The sequence below is a fragment of the Parasteatoda tepidariorum genome, chromosome 4 (genome assembly GCF_982258835.1).
Source record: "Parasteatoda tepidariorum strain Cologne lab strain chromosome 4, Ptep-v5.0, whole genome shotgun sequence".
Lineage (NCBI taxonomy): Eukaryota > Metazoa > Arthropoda > Arachnida > Araneae > Theridiidae > Parasteatoda > Parasteatoda tepidariorum.
This window is the reverse complement of record NC_141758.1, coordinates 116,180,468-116,200,077: the sequence shown is the minus strand read 5'-3', so window position 1 is coordinate 116,200,077 and position 19,610 is coordinate 116,180,468. Positions and strand designations below refer to the sequence as shown.

At 26.3% G+C, this 19,610-nt stretch overlaps 2 protein-coding genes across 18 annotated transcripts in view; one reads left to right on the top strand and one right to left on the bottom strand.

Moving 5' to 3' along the window:
• LOC147812596 (pre-mRNA 3' end processing protein WDR33-like) overlaps nt 1-19,610 on the bottom strand; it is a 612,260-nt gene that overhangs the window by 238,730 nt on the left and 353,920 nt on the right. The window lies entirely within an intron of this gene.
• Nucleotides 36-19,560, top strand: LOC147812605 (uncharacterized). Of its 17 annotated transcripts, none has more exons than XM_087162456.1 (7): nt 36-175; nt 3,539-3,669; nt 6,221-6,344; nt 8,160-8,204; nt 13,655-13,780; nt 17,530-17,648; nt 18,863-19,560. In XM_087162456.1, exons 3-6 carry the CDS (start codon nt 6,276-6,278, stop codon nt 17,563-17,565), a joined length of 276 nt encoding a protein of 91 aa, XP_087018582.1. In that variant the 5' UTR covers nt 36-175; nt 3,539-3,669; nt 6,221-6,275; the 3' UTR covers nt 17,566-17,648; nt 18,863-19,560. The 17 variants fall into 17 exon arrangements, with proteins under 17 accessions (XP_087018582.1, XP_087018581.1, XP_087018569.1 ...); XM_087162455.1 differs by having other exon boundaries at nt 13,655-13,798; XM_087162443.1 differs by lacking the exons at nt 17,530-17,648; nt 18,863-19,560 and adding an exon at nt 4,419-4,513 and having other exon boundaries at nt 3,539-3,601; nt 13,655-15,469.

The window sequence follows — 19,610 nt, the reverse complement described above, 5'->3', positions numbered from 1 at the left end:
TCCACCACCTGATTCTAACATAGACGAAAAAATTAGCACCGCCCGATGTTATATTGGTTTCCTCAGGAAGAAAATTCGTGCCACTAATTCTTCTGCTGACATTAAGAATATTTATTCCGATATCGACAGCACAACGGCCGAACTGAACAGGCTCTTACACATCAAAAAATCAAAGGTATGTAACCAAAATATTAGTTATAGTAATATCAGTGGTGTTCCATCTAAACCTGTTATTAATGTTAATGATAAAACTGTTAATGTACCTAAAACTGTTAAAGTACCTTTTACTGTTAATGTACCTACTCATAAAGTTACTGTTGATAATGCTAATGATTATAATTCTCATGTTATTTCTGAAACTGTTCCTAATGTTAATGTCAACAAATCTAATGAAATTACTGATAAATTATCACCTTCTGATAATGATATTGAAATTATTGATATCTCTTGTGACAACCCTAACAGTAATTCTGATTCTATTAAAAGAAAAGAACAGAGTGAAGGGGAATTCGTTCGACCCCCCGCTAAGAAAACTGCTAGGAAGTCTTTACCCTTACCTATGTCTCACCCTATTGAAGTAAACAACTCCTTTGATTTACTTACTGCACAGGATGATTCCTGTATTACACCTAATGTTAACAAAACCAACCCACCTTCTATGTCTCCTATTATTGTGAAATATGGCGAAAGCCACATGGTTTTTATGAAAAACCTTATTCAAAAACTTGGATATGAAATTGAAGCCAAGGCCTCCGGGCAAAACATTAAACTCTTCCCCAACAATTCTGACCAATACAAAGAAATTATCAATTTTCTTGATTCTGATAAATTCGAATATATTCTCCTTAAGGGACGCAATGATAAGCCCAAGAAATTTGTGGTGAGAGGATTACCCCTTTCAACTTACACAAAAGATATTTTTAACGATCTTAATAAACTTGGATTCATTACACACAAAGTCTTCCAAATGACTAATCAATACAATAAGCCCCTCCCACTTTTTCTGATACAACTCTTTCCCTCAGCCAATCAAAATTTGGACTCTTTATTCCAGCTTAATAAATTTTGTTATGTTGATATCATTATCGAACGCTACCGGGGTAATCCGGTAGTGGTTCAATGCTATAATTGCCAGCGATTCGCATGCACAAGCATGCAAAAAATAAGTGAAACAAACACCAGTAAAGACAGCTTTAATGGCAAAAGCGAAATCTTAAAACTACTTTGATTCGAAACACGAAGATTTGTTTCAGTGCGGAAAAGATCATTTTGAACATGGGTCGAAGAATTCTTGTTGACAAATGTTGTAAGACTAAGTATTGTACAACTCGTCTGCTTCCTTTTCTCTGAAATTATAACTATTCATTTCTCTTTGTATGTCAATGTTATAAGTTGATTTATAACAGAGCAAATCTTGAACTCCTGTCTATTCTTGATCTGGAGTATATTATAAAATTTTTGAGCTTTATTCTTGTGAAAAATGAAATCTTGTAGTTAATTTTATGTTTAGTAATTTTTGATCCAAATGGAGTAATGTAAAATATCTAAGAATTATATTGAAATATCAAATTTATTTTAATATCAATAGTACTTGAAACTATGGTTACAGCTTTCAGGGGTCTAACTAGGTTTTTCTGTGAGGTACCTATTTTGTGAAAATTTTGACATAATTTGTGAAAATAAAGAATTATTTAAAAAAATCAACACAAAAATGTGGTAAAAATATGGTTTATAGTTTCTTACGGGATAAAAAATAAAATTTTAAGAAAAAGTATTTTATAAGACTACCGTTTCTCCTAAAATTGAATTTGTGAAGATACCGGTAAATGGTAGTAAATTTGGCATGGACAGACCCCTGGCTTTATTTTACTCTGTTTGTTTCTTACAGATCAACCTTTTACCAATCCTTTGTTCGATTAGCTATATTTCAAAGTAGTAAAATTTACTTGATTTTTTTTCTTCTTTTACTGAGATATACTGTTTTAAATTTTATTCTTTCGTTTAAAAAGATTTTCCACCAATTGCTCATATTATTCCTCAGTGTTGTGGTTTCTCATCATCCTTTTATTTTGCATAAAAAAATCAATATAATTTAATTTGGTTATTGTATTATGGTAAAAAAAAATTTAATTTGATGTTTGGTAAACTATTTTTTTTTTTTAAGAAGAGCTTGCAATTCATAAAAAAAAGTTTCTGAAGTACAAGTGGGGATTCAGAATGTAACTAATAAACAGAATAAATTTGCTCTCTTGTTGGGTAGATTTTTGTGCTGTAATCTGTGGCAGAATAATCGTCAAGTCTTGGGAACTTCCAGCAGTGGCCTGCTACAAACTTATAAAAACATCACGAAAGGGGATAAACTTGTAAAGTATGACTCGTAGCAATCCGTGGACAAACATCTACATGTTTTTTGTTTTGTTTTTTAAATTGCTAGTTTCAAATCTATTTCTCACCTTGTCAATTGTAGTTAGCACAACAGATCATGATACAGAAATATCCACCTCTTGTTTTTATTGAAAAGACTTTTCCTTTCATTCAAATGCAGTAAAGCAAATTTTAAGTGGTGATATTATTAATTAAATATATGTTGGGAAGAAAAGGGTAAGATCTGATAGCGGGGTTAGACCCGGTAGCTTGATTGTATTGAAATTCTGTTTTCTAATGAACAATCTCTGAGTTACACTTTATTAAGCAAAAAGAAGAACCTACCATTTTTTTGTGTTGTTGTTGATTAATTCAAGTCATCTTGGTAAATAAGTTTGTTTTATTTTGGACTTACATTATTAGAAACTATTGAAAAATTTTATTTATTCAAATATATTTTCTGGTTTTTCATTCTCCAAAATTCTTTTTAACGTTTGAGTGTACTAAGTCATGCACAGTAAATTATAAATAAACATCTCTCAGAGGCATAAGTAAGCAATTGCTTTTTCATCTGTTGCTACAAGGGGAAAAAATAAAAATTCAAACTTTTGCCAGTTAAAATAGTTTTCTAAAAAAAAGCAAGGAAGATTCTGCCTGGCTAAGGATTTCATAATTAATGTTATGAAAATAATAGAATTTTCTTCTTAGCTTAATCAAAGGCTTTCTTTTTATAATATTTATTTAATTTTCTGCATCAGAAATGGTGATAAATCAAATTAACTAGTAGGTGAAGGTCCTATCAATTGGTTGTTGCTTAAGAAAAAAGTTGCATGTTTTTTTAAATTTTTTTTCACTTCATTTCTGTTTGCTATGTTGAATAGTTCTGATAATAGTAGTATGATAATATAATAAAGGGCAATTATGATGCTACAGAAACAGAAATTCAAAAATAAAAACTGATTTTATTTTATGTAAAAAAGTTTTATTAAATGTTACTAAAAAATTATACTTATTAAAAAGATTATTTCTTTTAGTTTAAGTTGTGATTTTTTTAAAAGGGAAATCCAAATGATTTAAATGTGATTTTAGTAGCAATTTAGATCAAGCTGATTCAAATTGGTTTATTATTGTAACACATTGTTCAAAAATTGATGTACATTTTTGTTTAATATAGGAGTGTTTCCTTACTTTGAGTGGCCCACAAGGTGTCAGAGAGACTACAGCGGTCAAAGCTTAGGTAAATCTCTTGATAAAGTTATTTGCTTGGTCAAATAAGCATCAAGAAAATGCTAAACACAAATAATGGTAAAATCATTTTTTCTTTCCTGAGTTTTGTATTTAAAAATATTTAATGTGCATAAAATTGTTAAAATATTAGGTATGCAATTTGTTTTGTGTTTCTCATGTTTAACTTGACTTCTTTATTTTTAAAAATCCACTGTCAAAATAGATTTTAAAATAAAAAATAAATGATAAAAAAATCATTTGAAAGGCTTAATTTGATTTAAATTAGTTAATTTATTTTAAATTTACCAATTGAAGATCCAGTACAATTTATAAATATTTTTCAATAACAAAACTAAAACTTCTGAATATTATGGTTAATGTTATTATACAATTATTAAAAACAAATCCCTTAATAAATAAAATTATAATTTTCTTTCAAATGAATGAAAATGTGAGCTTAATATAACATATTTTTATAATATTTTTAAATTTCAATGGTGTCCATTGAAACATTTGTTAATAGTTGGCAAGATTTTCTAGTTCTGAATAATTAAGAATTTTAAGTTCAATAAAAAAGGTGTTAAAATGAATTATGGATTTCAGATATTACTTATTAAAATGATGTGTTATAAACACAAAATAATAAATTTGTTTTTCAATATTTTTTAACCATGTTAAACTTAATTTTAAAATTTATTTCAAATTAATTTCAAAGATTTATTTTCATGTTAAGTGAAAGAAATGTTGAATCAATCTTTTTATAGAATAATTTTCGGTTTTGAAAAAGTAGAAAAACTTAAGTTACTGACTTTATTTATTTATTCTAGCTTGAATTTAATGCAGGGAATTATCTTCTGCATAGCCTTTTTAAAAAACTTGTGATCTCAGTAAAACTTTTAGTTCATTCTTTCAAACAAAAAAGGTAAGAAGAAAGAAAAATGAAATTAATATATTGCTGTATATTTTATTTATTTTATTTTAATTCCGTAAATCTATGTCATAAGAGTATTGCAAATAAACATGTACATTTATTCACATTACAAAGACAAGAATTAAATTTCATAAACACATATAAAAATAATTTTTCACTGCAGCAAAGTCACTCAAAGAATAAAAATGTTGAGAAAACATGTCAACATTACTGTCTCTTTAATTGTTTAATAAATAATTAAAACAATTTCTTTTCATTTTGCAAAAGTTTTTTTATTAATTCTTTAACTTAAGTGAAACCGACTAGTTTGATGCTATACGCTGAAATTATGTGACTAAATTAAATTACATTAATGGAAAATTTAAGTATAAGCACATAGAACGTGGAGATGATGATGAGGGGCAGATATATTTCAATTGACTAAATTCTTGAAAGTGTTGATTCGTTTTCAGCGATATTGAATGCTTAACCTAAGACTTTTCTTCTTATTTTAATTAATACATTTTTTTCTCTAGAAATGTATAATTAATTAATTTTATTATTTTAGAATTCTTCTTTTATTATTTTAGAACTGACAAATAGTATGCATAAATAATAACAATAACCATATTTTATAAGTACTATATAAAGAAAAAGGAATTAAAAATTATAAATTTAAAAATAATTTCTAACTATAGCGAAATTTCTATTTACTCAAAGAATAATATTGAGAATAAATATAAGTCTTAATGTACATTTAATATATAGAAAAAAAAAGAAGAAAAAACACACTGCATTAGTAAATATTTATTTAAAGAAAATACTTCAACTCTAGTTCAGAAAAAAAAGCTAAAATGTATTACATTACCTTTTAATTTTTGAACATTAGTGCATAGATTGTAACGATGATCAATAGAAATATTTTAATGAACTAGATTTATGAAAACACTGATTTTTTTCATGCAATACCGAATTATAAAATCATCCACACTATATCTAAATGTATACTACTTCTATTCCGATCTGCAACTGATTTTAATTAAGTAATTAAGCTGCAATGGAGCATTATTTTAACTAAAAAAATGAAATTAAATAATATTTTCTATGAATTTTAACACCACTGATTTTAGCCAAGAAGAGATGTTGATTCTCTGTAAGGAGCTGCATAACCATTTCTTCAGATATTTTAGTAATAACAAACAGTTTGGAGTTTTAAAATCCTTCTTCCATTTCGCACACACTGTCAACACCATAAATTTAGTTCTTAAAATTCTTACTAATAATATACAAAGAATGTTTGAACGATATAAGTGATATCAAAATTAAAAGAGCATTGAAATAGCCTTAGCAGATGGAGAAGGCACGTTTCTATTCAGCAAATGTGACGTCATAACCAATCAAGGATTGTTTTTGATTGCATCATTTACGGAGGCCTTTTTGAGAAATTAATAATATTTAATAATTAAACAAATAAGCATTTGAAGAAAAAATAATTATATTTTCAGATTCAGGAGAGAATTTCCAATTAGTTAGAACTGAAAATAATATACTGCAATTGTCCATTATGTATTTATTCAAACTAGGATTCTTACGTAAAAATTTGATATATTTGCCTGTATATGACTTGGTTAACATCTTTTATACCTTTAAAAAATTAAATAGTATTTCTTTTCTACATTTTGTATAAATGTTAAATATATTTTAAAATCTCTCTTTTAGGCATGTTCTGCTTTGGAGATCAGATAACCACTAGGGAAACTCAAGCTCAGTCCTTATGTCTACTTCTCTTACAATCTTCAATATATTTTTATATTTAAATGGTAAAAGAATGATACTTATTGAGGTGAGACTTTTTTTATTTCAATTATTTAATTATCAAACAATGACATTTAAAAGAGTGGGAACTGGGAATTTTTTTTTAAAATTAAATTTCTGTATTAGTTATTTTTAAAAATGCTTTTTAATATCTCAGCCTTTTGTTGGGACTTTTTTTATTATAAGGAAATTAATTTTTCTATGGATTGCGGTCTTTTCTTTCTAGATGCTTCATAGTGATCTGGTGTACTTTTTAAAAAATTTATTTAGAGAATGATGAAGATAATTTAATTCATTTTCTGTTTTATGTAAAGTGATAAAATATTGTTAAACCCAAATAAGAGTTAAATTTTTTAGTAAGTTAATTGCCCATTCAAAGTATTTCCTTGAATACAGACTATTATTATTATTTTCTATTACCTCTTTTTTTTTTTACTTCTTATAATAAAAATAATAACTAAATGTTAAATGTTTTAAAATAAATAATTTTTTTTCTTTCACACTTTTTGTCACTTTTTTTCCTTTTAAAGCACAATTCTACAAAATGTATTACATTGAAGCAAGGAACACAAATAATTGTTCGTGGACGCAAGAACAAGCATTTTTTTTTCACCTTCAAGTTTGACTTAAAACTGTTTTAAACTTTACTTATCAATGAGATTATAATAATAATTTAAAAATTGAAGGTGACCTCCCTTTTTCCTGAAGTTGCAATACAGCATTAAAAGATTATCATTAGTGTCCACTGGAATGGTATGGAAGTTTCTAAAAGTTTAACGATAGATTAAAAGAAAAAGTATGACTGAAAAATTTAAAGAATTCACCTATGACTGGTTGACTAAAAGTGGCTTATAGCATTTTCAATTTAGCCCCTGAACTGTCTTAAATAAAATATAATAAGAAACTAAACATACCGGAAAAAATATTTTCCAGCTGTACTCGTCATTTACTTATATATTTTGTAATTTTTCTCACATTATTGGATTGCAACAATTTTGTTTTCAAAGTCTTGTTTATTATGATAGAAATGATTTCAAAAGTTGAAAAACATATGAAAATAATTATAAGTGAGATCATCACATTCATCAAATACTGATTATTAAAAATTTTCAATTTTTGATTAACAGTTTGAATCAAATGAAAATTTTAATTTCCTGTTTTTTTTCTTCTTTTTTTCTTACTTTTGCACTCCTATGAATTTGTTATAATTGTTTCTTTATCTGCAATTCAAAAAAGGTTTTTCATCCATACTACATAAAAATTTATTTTTTTTAAGTAAATTTTTCTTATAAATGTTATTGATACAAGCAGTTATATAAAATAGTTTATTGTGTAAGCATTTTTATATTGTTCTTACTCAAAAAAGTATGAAGTTTAATACTTTTCTTCTAATAAAAATACTTTGATCTCTTAATTAATTAATTTGTATTGAAAAACAAGTTCAATAATAAGTTTTAAGTAAGTTCAATTGTACGAATATATTTTTTTAGGAATCTCATAACTTTGAATTTTGACATGCGAATTTTTTCCAGCATTCCTTCCTTTTTTTATTTTTATTTATTTTTAAATATAAAAATATTTCTGAACAGTTTTTTTAAGTTGATTTATTTAAAGTTGATTTTTTTCTAGTTGATTTATTTAAAGTTGATTTTTTTCTAGTTGATTTATTTAAAGCTTATGTAAAAAATGTTTGCTTGGAAACTATTGAGTTCCTAATTAAATCATGTTCATAGTTTAATAATATGTTTCAGTTAAATATTATTGTGCATTGTTAATTTTATTTATATATTTTTCTCTTTCAATTGTGCGCCAAATACTTTTTAAATTTTTTTTCCTCCATCAGGAGTTTCCAAATGTGAGTAAGGGATCCAACCCATTGCATTCTAAGGTATGCATTTTTTTCATGAATTTGTTTTTACTTTATATTGAAAATTCATGAAAAAATAATTTTCTTTGGTATTTGATTTAGTTCTTTGAACAACTTTGTCACCCCAACTCAGAATAATTTTGGCAATTTCTTTTCACTGCCAACTATATTTAGCCCATTTTTACTGCTGCCACCTTTGTTACATAACAAAAACTTTAACAAATATTGGAACCCTACTAAACTCAAAATTAACTTATTATTGGGATACTAGGTTGATATGATTTAAATCACTTGATTTAAGTCATGTTTTAAATTAACTATATATATATATTTTTTAATGAAAATCACTGTTTTAAACTAAATGATTTTTTATATAAGTTATTAAGTCAAAAATATTTTGTAATTATATTCTTTAAGGTGTGATTTTTTTAATCTGATTTTTTTGATAATAAAGGTTTTATCCGAAAAATAAAAATTATTATGTTTCTAAATAGACAAGTAAACAAATTAAACTAGAGACTAATTTTTCTTTTGCTGTATGTAAAACAATCAGCTAGGAATTTAACATATTTTAATAATACCCATTTAATTTAATGTTTATTTAAATACTTTAAGTGTTCTTAAAGCAAATTATGTTTCTAAATAGACAAGTAAACAAATTAAACTAGAGACTAATTTTTCTTTTGCTGTATGTAAAACAATCAGCTAGGAATTTAACATATTTTAATAATACCCATTTAATTTAATGTTTATTTAAATACTTTAAGTGTTCTTAAAACAAATTAAATATGTCATTAGCATTTAACAATATTAATGAAAGACAGCACATAAAAATTTTCAATAATTTTTTTTTCTTTAATGTGTTCTGATTTAAACTGTTTTACTCTTCACTGGGTATCTAACTGTTCAATTGCCTCCCTGTCATTAAAATTTTAGATGTTTAGCTTGTAATAATGAAAAAAAAAATTTTTTAAAGATTTTAGTTAGAAATATTAACAATTTTATCTATACTATTGAAATTATACTTTTAAGTCATGATATATTGTTAATGTATTTTGTTAGCTAATTTGGCTAGTATATATATAAAAAATTTGATTTATATAAAAAAATTTCAATTTAAATGAAAATTCGTCTTTAAAAAAAGTTTTGCCAGCTCCTTTGGGATTGTCATTTATTAACATCAAGTAATGTACATTTACTTAATAAAAAATACGGAAGGTATCTAAGATTTTTTTTCAACCCGGCAAACATTTTGTTACCACTCGGCCACAAGTTTTATAAAACTAAAGCATTGTATACAATTTAAAGAATGACAGCTCTGTATTTTATTATTTTTTTTTTAATAACGGCAGGCACTGAACTTTCGTTCTTCGCCTTAGAAGATGCCGGAAGTGTTGCTCATTTATCGTTACCCAGTGGGCACCTGTGAACCAAAGTCACAGAGGCGAGCAACATTACCCCCGCCACACTGACTCAAATACCCGTTCATAGGGTAGGCCATGTTCATACATTCACACATCAGAAGACGACACAGATAGAGAGAAACATCCATGCCCAGAGCGGGATTCGAACCCGCAGCCATTGGCTTCACAGTCAGGCACACTAACCACTCGGCCAGCTGGCCGGCGACAGCTCTGTATCAAATATTTTACCCAGGGTCCAGTTTTGTTCCTCTTATGCCCATAATTTCATAAAAATAAAAGAAATAAAAATCCCCTGAATATAAGTAAGTAAAAACTCAACTAAAAATATGGTATCGAGGCTATATTTTACCATAGCATTTCCATATTAATTTCATTAATAAACAATCATTCTTTTACAAAATAGTAATCTCTTCAGAACATGTTACAAGCAATACAAAACACCAATAAAACCGTAATTGCATAAATAATATTCTTATTACCACCTTCATTATTTTTTCCCTGTTGCTCAATCACAAATCTGTCAAATTCATCACCACAATGCCAAATATCCACTTCTAATGCAGACTTGCCTCTCTGAATATCTTCCTCTTCTCACCTTATCCTTCATTTCTTTTTTTCCATGTTTGCAAAATGCTTAAAATATCAGATCAGTCATCGTCAGATTTGGTAAGAATTAAAAATTTGTCAAAGAGAGCTGCAGAGCTAAAAAAAAAAAGCTGTTTTGAGTTTATTTAATTTTTCATGATGTTTTTTTTTTTTTAATTCTATTCCAGATATTATTTTTAATCTTATTCTGGTAATCTATTAACCAAAAATTTAATTGTTTCCTTAACATTTCTTTGAATATATTTTTATAAGTGGATACATGAAAGGTTGTATGAATGGATCCGCCTTATAAACAGGTGTGACGTATGGGTGTGGCAGAAGTCGAATTCTTGGCCGTAGATGGCCCACTGAAAACCAAGAACAATTGCATCACCGAGTGCCTTAATGGCACAACAACATGGAATTTTTAAAAAAATTTACTATGAGAGCTAATAAGAAGTGAATTTGTTTTACCAGCATTAAATTTTTTTAATGCATATATGAGCCTTTAATTGCTCTAACTGTCAGTATTGTATCATGAAAATGATTTGTCATATCCTACTGTTACATCTGATTTCCAATTGGGGCTAGTGTTACCATTTTCCCACGTGATGTCATCTTTTATGTCATACAATGCATTTGTTATGTGAGATTTGCTTAAGACAATGTATTATAGTCTAATTGTAAGCTTTTTCCCACTTAACAAGTACCCATTCTGATTTTTTGACTCACAAATTTTTGTGCCTTCTGCTTAGAGTAGAATATATAGGTACTTAACTATAAAATCAACACTCAAAATGGTGACCTGTCCTACTTGGTCTAAATGAAATTGCACTTCTGAACAAGAAGTTGCTGCATCATAAATATATAGAATTACAGCAAATATTTACTCATAAATGCAGAACTTATTTTGACAAAAATATTATTCTTCTATCTACTGCATGCTAAATTTTTAATTTAACTTCTAAGCATATGATATTATGCTGATTATAATATATTTCCGCTACATAACGTATGTTCAGAAAGCTCTTAAATCTGAGCAAAAATAAAGTCAGGAAGAATGCATGATTTATCTCCAAAATAAGTTATTTATTACTACACTTTTTAAAAAGATTAAGTAAAATTTTTAAACAAGAAAAATATGATTCATGAAAGAAATGTACTAATGTTATTAATGTATGGCACGCTGAAGACTTTGCATAAGACATAGCTGCCAACTGTTCAGAATTTTTTGGATTTGTTCCTAATTTTTAAATCTAATCTGAAAATCTGATATTTTTATAAAAAATCTGAATTTTCATAAAATGTTTGATTTTAAACCAATCCTTTTTTTCTGATCGGCACAAGCACGCATCCTGTGATTATTGTGCTAAAGTACTTTTTAGTAGCTTTTTATTGGAAAATACTATTCCAATAGCTGTTGCTGATTATTTCACTAAATTATTATTTTTTGAAAATTTTTCCTTGTAGTATTTAAACCAGAGTTGACAAGGTTTAGGGCAGAATGGATTAGTCCACGGTTTAAACCGTCTTGTCGAAAACTGTCTTAAACTGTCCAAAACCCTTTTACTCAAATTATGTCACAATTTTATCTGAACGATATTTAAAAGGTAAAATAAACATGAAACTAATAGCATATTGATAATTAAATCTACTGGAGAATATTTGTTTTTGAAAGTGTAATGTTTTATTAGTATTGTTTGCCTCTTCAATTTAAACATTAAACAAAGGAAGATTAATCAGTAATCAAGTTCAATTGGTCCTCTCATTCAATACTACATAACTGAAGTTTGACCTTGCCATGCAGGTTAAGCTAATAGGGACTAAGTGCTTGGTTAGTCATAAACAGGTTTATTTTTCTATAGTACGAGTCAAGAATACTTTTATTTCATTCATGTTCGATTTTTTTAGCATAGTGGTGATACATCACCAGTGTCAGTAACTGAAACTGATGTTATGCCCTTCAAAACTGTTAATACATTAAAATAGATAGCTTTTTTATCATCCTGTGATGCAGAAATTATAACATTCCCTTAAAAAAATATTGCGAAAAGTAAAAGGTTAATTTTTAAACAAATTTAGTATTTTGTTTAAAAAATTATTATTATTTTTTAATATTGCTTTATCTATCCTTATGCAAAAACATTATTTATCAGTATTAAAAGCATATTTATATTTAAAGGATAAGGTATTCAATTTTGTTGTTCAATGAATTATGGATCTTCAAAAATTATAAACCTTTTCATATTATATTATTTTCCTTTAATAAGTTAAAGTAAATTGTATAAAAAATATCAAATATTTATTGATACATGTAATTATTATGTGTACAATGGTTACACCTATAGAATTTTTATCTTTTTCCAAAGTTCAAGGTTTTGGACACTTTAAGACAGTAAAACCCACGTGTCCTGTCCAAAACCAGTTTAGGACATCCAAAACCGCAAAAATATTTGTTTATGATGTAGATTATTATTTACCTGTGTTTTATAATTTGGAGATAAATAATTATATATTAATAGGTAATGTTTGTTTTTAATCTATTATACCGGTATTCCTAATTATAAAATATTAATATCATAAGTTTCCCACAAAAGATAGTGTTTATAATTTTGTTTTACTAATTTACATATTTAAATATATGTCTATTAATGTTATGATTTAATAGTTAAATTTTTGTCTTACTCCTGTAATTAGTGCATATAATTTTGTCGCAGATAGTGCTCCTAATTTTTGATTCCTAAGGTTGGCAGCTATGCATACGAATGCGTTACACATTTTTAATTCTTAATAATGAAGAGTAACTGATATTCCACCATCCTTTTTACCATAGATTACGTCTAGGTTAAGAAATGATGGTTCTTTCATACTTTCATGTGGAATTCAAGATGCTCTATATTCATTGAACACTAACCTCAAAAGAATAGGTGGACTTCCATGAAACTTTTGCTATCCATTGAATTTTTGCCTGCGAAAAAATTTTTGTTTTGAAAAAGAGATAAAATGCTTAACTCCTGTTTTTGATGTGATTTTCTTACATAAAATTAAACAAAAATTTCAAGTTATATTGGAATGAGCAATTCAATATTTATCAAAAGTAAGGTTAATTTTCATATTGGAAATTTACCAAAAATTTGCATATGTATGAAAACATCTGATATTTTTACTGTATTTGAAAATATTATTCTTACTACTACTGAGCGCTTTCATGTTTTCCTTATTTTTAAACCAAATGTTTGAAAGAGCGAAAATTTTTAACACCTGTATTTGATGTAATTTTCTTTTAAAAAATTAATCAAATATTATATTGGAATCAACAGTTCAATTCAGATTTTCTAACACACGTTAAAGTAACATTGTGTCTATGAAATCGATGTATTAGTCGCAGTAATGACTGTATTTAATAATTATTGCCTTAATTCAATTACTGGTGTTTTCTAATATTGTGTTGTATTGTTTTAGGAGGTGTTTGATAAGACATCTATTTCTGCAGAATCTTTAATTTTTTTTGAAAGAGAATTTCTTCCCTTTATTGATGACATTGAAGCTAACTTTGAATGTGCACTTTGGTTAAGTGATGCTGATTACGTGAGTGCTCTACAGATTGTATGTATAACTTTCTTTTTTAAAACTGCTAATAATATAATTAAAAATTTTGAGAAATAGAGATCAAAGCTCTTTTTCTTATGTATCTTTCAGCTCACAAATTTTTGAGAGAGGGAACAATAACCCCCAAAATAATTCTCTTCTTAAAGCCAAACTCTCTGTTTTTATAGTTACATTTGCTAAAATTTCAATCGAGTGCCCATTGACTTTTCCAAACTTTATTCTACCAAATGTTATTCAATTAGAAAGTAATGCAAGAATTTCAATACCCAAAAGTTCTATGATCGTGGAGTTTTTTCAATGTTGTATTTTCATTAAAGAAACCATTTCACAGAAACTTTCTTGTCAAATTCTTGTTTCTTAATCAATTTGTTTCCTGTTAAAAAAAAAATTTGCGACTGAAATTCATGTGACATTTAATTTATTTGCAGTACTCCATTCCCTAATTTTAGAATCACTTGTTTCAGTTAAAAAAAATTTCTGTGCTATTTAATTTAGTTAAGGAAAATCTCTGAGCAGCATAATAAGGAGTTTTTGAAGTCATGTATTCGTATGTCTGAAGATATATGTCTGAAGCGTTACATTTTTCTTCCTTTTTAAAAAATTTCAAATTGGTCATTTAATTGAATTGTTATTGACAAAATGATTCAAAATGTTTTTGTATTTTTAACTTTATAAAATTCTCCAAAAATTTGTTGGTTATAACTTAATAATAATAGATAATAGATTTTATATCGCACTCTTTTTCTGAAAGCTTTTGTACTCCCATTCAAAGAAATCTGTAAATTATTTTTTCTCAGCAAACCAACCAATCATACATTTTTTTGCAATCGCTAACAGCAATGTTTGTAAACCAATTGTTGTATTAATGCTATTTTTCTCTTTTTTATTTTACCTTTTATAACATATCTTAAATTTAAAAAAAGTTTTTTTAATAAACTAACTATATATTAATTAATTTTACTGTTTTGTCGGTAAATATTTCATTTCTGATTCAAAATTCGAATTGTATAGTTATCACAATATCGAAAGTTTGTAAATGTTGCTTGCATTCCAGAGATGATATTTCCAAAACTATTCCTATTACCCTAAAAAGCAGACAAGGACTAAGGAATGTATAGGAAACATATTACATGATGTATAAACATAAAATATAAATTTCTTTTTATTCATACGTGTTTAGTAGGAAGAAGGAAAATGAAATCTGGTGTTTTAGTTTTGCACTGTACAAGATTCTAGTTGTTAAAACAAAAACAATTTACCATGCTAACCTATAAACCCATGTGTTTAGTTAGGAATTCTTTAAATATTTTAATTTCAAATAAGAAGGAAAAAAAACAAATAGGTATAAAATTTAAAGAATTTTATCTATTTTTTTCCCTATAGAGTATACAACAAAAAATTAGACAATTTTGCATTTGTGACATTTATTTTTGTATACTGAATCTCCTAAAATAATAATGCTAATTCAAAACAACATTATTTAAAAATTTGACTTGAGATATTGGTTTAAAGAAAATATGATATTAATGAATATTTCAGAAAGGATATTTAATAATAAAAATATATTTGGATGGAATATGGATTATTTTAAAAACAAAGCAAAAGTTTATTTTAAGGAAATCAATCATCAAGAAGTAACGAAAACTTTATCCCGCAAAAGTCATTGTACACTTTCAAAAAAATCTCCGCTTATTAGAAAATATTCTAATTTTCGTTAAATTAACATTTAATAGAGTTTCCTTTCACTTCTACAATAGCTTTCATAAGTTTGTAAATAATTGTAACTAGTTTTTTTTTTTTTTTTTGCTTGGCTTGGCGAAATTTGAGCAGAATATTTTTTATTAAATTTTACAGAATCTTTTACAACACTCAATTGTGAATTTATGAATTTTTCCACAAATTTTGTATTTTTAATCTTTGATATGAAGTCCTTCTTTTAAGCATTTTATCATATATTACAGTGCAATAGCACACAATAAACTAACTTAACAATATTCATTACTGATTCATTATGATGGCAAATAATCAACTTTCAAATTTGGTTTATTGTTTTACTATGGCCACGAGCCGTTTTTAAATGATAAAATAAAATGTTATGGAATTAGCAAATCAAAGTTAAAATATAATTTTGCTATCATAAGTTTGGTACAAAATTACAAATAAATAAGTGATAAATAATTAAGTAAGAAAATTAAAGCAATTGACGATAATTTTAATTCTTAAATCCGAAAACATTTAAGTGTACGATGACTTTCGTGGGGTAAAATTTTTGTTACAATTTGATTATTGATATCTTAACAATGAACTTTTGCTTTGATTTACTAAGTATTGAACTAATATATTACATGCAGTTTGCTAAGAATAGATTATACATCTTATTATCAAATACCCATTTTGAAATATTCATTTTAAATAATGAATTTTTATTTCCTATTTCAATAAAAGTTATAAAAAGTGAACGAACACTTTTGGGAGCCACTGTAACTATAAAAACTTATTGATATATAATCACCTGGAACGTTTTTCCTTTGCTTAATGAGAATATATTAAACAATACTTATCCAAGGTTTTATTGGTTATTCTGTTTTTGCCATTTGATAGATACACTTTGAGCAAAAACTGCTTTAAATAACACATTAAAAACATTTTTATTCATTAAAAGCAATATAATCTACAAGCTAAACCTATTATTTTCTCCACACGTCTTAATTTTTTAAAAATTAATGTTGTACCAAAACATTAAAAAATTAAATAAAAACAAAATCTTGCCAAATTGTCAAAATGAATTATATTTACAAGATAATATGTTAAAAAAGTAACATTTTGAATAAAATATTTTATAATATTGATACTTTTCTAGTACACATCCTACACTTTATAAGAAAGAAAAATACAGACCTGGAAATTTTAAGATTTTTACCTGGAAATATCAGGGAAATTTGAAATCTGATTTGAGTGGCCACCATGATATATATATATATATATATATATATATATATATATATATATATATATATATATATATATATATATATATATATATATATATATATATATATATAAAGAATAATAGGAATAACTCAATTTAAATTATTATTTTTTATTTATTATTATCATATTCGTACTTTTATTTGTTAATTTTTGGCTTTTTTTTTAAAATTAATTTATAATTTTTTTGTTACCTCCTGACTAACCTTAAATAGCTTTTTGTTTCAATAATCTGATTTCTCTGATCTAGGTGCTAATCTTAAAGATTCAAAAATTATGATTTCAAAAATGTTGGTTAAGTAGCACTAACTATTGGTCAAGTTACTAAAAAAGTATTTTCTCTTAACTAGCAGACCTTACTTTTAATGATTTAGAGTTCTTAACCATCAAAATATGAACAAAAATTATAGAATTTGTTTCTTTAAATAAAAATTTAATGTATACAATTAATGTTCCTTATTCAATTTTAATAAGGTTTGAAAAAAAATTAAGACAAGACTTTTTTTAAAAATTAGTCTTAGAAACTTTCAACTTTCTTTCCGGGTCACAGTACACTGATTGGTAAACATTGAGTACATGCAATGCTGTATTAAAATTAATATTGCATTATAATAAATATTTTCCAAACCAAAAACTATTTTAGAATAGAATAATCAAGTTAAAATTATGTGAGATATGTAAATATGTTAAAAAATTTTAATTAAAAAAAAGAAATACAGCATTATTTTGTGGATTTTCAGAAGTGTTGCCAGGCAATTTTGCAGCTCAGCAGTTGACTCAGCACTGAAAGAGAAGTGCACTGCAGAAGAGGCCTTGTTACTTATTAAAGACTTGCCCAATCCTCTCCAAGAAAATGATGGTACATACTTTATTTTTATTGTTGTTATTAAAACTTTTATATGATCTTTAATTTCAAATTTCGGCAAATGTTTGTAAAAATGCTTACTGCAATCCCAGTAAATGTTTTGAAGAATATTAAAGGAATTATTTCAATTTAAAAGAAGAAAATATGTGGGTTTTTTTAACATATCCTCACTTTATACCATGTACCCACTTTACCCCACGTGATCCTACATAATGCTATTTCATTTTCAATGTATGGCCTATTCCTGCTGGGTCATCAAACTCTTTACTTTTATCTAAATCTAAATTACTTATTGTTTTTCGTGTGCCTAATTTTTTAACTTATTTTCTGCACCAGTATTTGGTTTTGATTTTTTATTGCCTGTTTATTATTATATTTTAAGTTTCATTATATATGTGTGTATATATATATATATATATATGTATTTGTTTTCCTGATTTTTGTAATATGTATTGTTATAATACAATATGATTCTTAAAAAGTAGGTGCTCTAAATATCAGGTTAAAAATAAAATATTGATAATAAATACTTTTTATTTGTCATGAAATTATTGATATATGAATTATCATAGGGTTGTTTTCTTGTCAGAAACAAGCAGATGTTCAAATTGGTGGTTTATATAAGATAACTTATTTTCTCGGGTTTTTTGTATTTAAGTAAATTTCAATATGTTTTATGTGGATATCATGCTGTTTTTAAAGTCTTATCCACATCAGAAGAAGCCCAAATTTGTATTTTGCAAAGCATGTTTGAACTCTGGCATGCTCGTCAACAGGTTTGTTCATTTTATTCTTTATTGCATTTTCTTTTCTTTTCCTGTTAAATTTATTTTTGTTGTTGACACCTCAACACTAATTATTGATGACTGATGCGTACAAAAGTTTGGACCCTCTAAAAGAGCAATCACTTCAGCAGGAGTGGAATAGATAAAAGGTAGAAGACTTGTGGTCCATTGCTGAAGTGTTTAAGCCACTGCATCTCTGCAAAAAGCAGTCTCTTTGAAATTAATTAAATTTACTAATTAGTAAAAGTCTACTTTTATTATTATTTATTATATTTTGTTAATTTATTTATTTTTAATGAAATTGGATTAAATATTGTTTGTCTAGGTTTTTTTTAAATTTGTTTTGTTGCATCCTGTTTATAAAAATGTTTCATTACATGCTTATAAAGATAATTTTTATTATTTTTTTTGTTTTTGTTTCAGATGATGGTAGGGTTAGTTACGCAGTTTTTGAAAGGTGAAATAGTTGAATGTTCTTCTTTAGTTAATTGGCTCTTTTCCAAAGAGATCACTTCAGAATTTCCTAAGCAAGTATTCTTTATTATTATTACGAGACATTTGACTTATTACTTGTTTATATGAATTTCTAATGTATGTATATGTGTGTGTATATATATATATATGTCTACTGAGTGTCCTTTAAATGTTGCAACAAACTTCTGTGGGAAGTAGGTTGGGCACATCATAAGATTTAAGAATTACCTTGGAAACCATAATTGTCAATGTCATCATACACTGCTGGGGGCGCTTTATTGTGGACATGCTGTGCTTTTGAACTTTTTCTAAAATATTTTAATTTTATATTACTATTAATTATTGTTGAGAGTTCCATTAAAATAGGCTTACGAACTGCTGTTTTATCATAATTTAATGATTAGGCAAGCTTGTCCAGTTAGTTGCCCAATCATTAAATTACAATAAAACAGCTAATATTGTACTTATTACAATGTTGTACAATAATTAATAGAAAACAAAAAAATGAAGATAATTTAGATAAATAAAAGTACTTGATGTTCATGGGCACAGGAGGTAACAGTTCATAATAAGAATGCCCCCTTAGCAGCATACAATAACATTTCTGGTCATGGTTTCCTAAGTAATTCTTAATCCTTATGACATGCCCTATTCCTCTAAAAGTTTGTCACAACATTTATGGAACAACCTGTATGTG

Excerpts from the sequence above, each read along its gene's own strand:
- LOC147812605 (XM_087162441.1), top strand. The coding sequence starts at position 6,276 with ATGTCTACTTCTCTTACAATCTTCAATATATTTTTATATTTAAATGGT. Across the intron at positions 6,345-8,159 it reads AAAGAATGATACTTATTGAG|GAGTTTCCAAATGTGAGTAA; the intron begins GTGAGACTTTTT and ends TTCCTCCATCAG. Across the intron at positions 8,205-13,654 it reads CCAACCCATTGCATTCTAAG|GAGGTGTTTGATAAGACATC; the intron begins GTATGCATTTTT and ends GTATTGTTTTAG.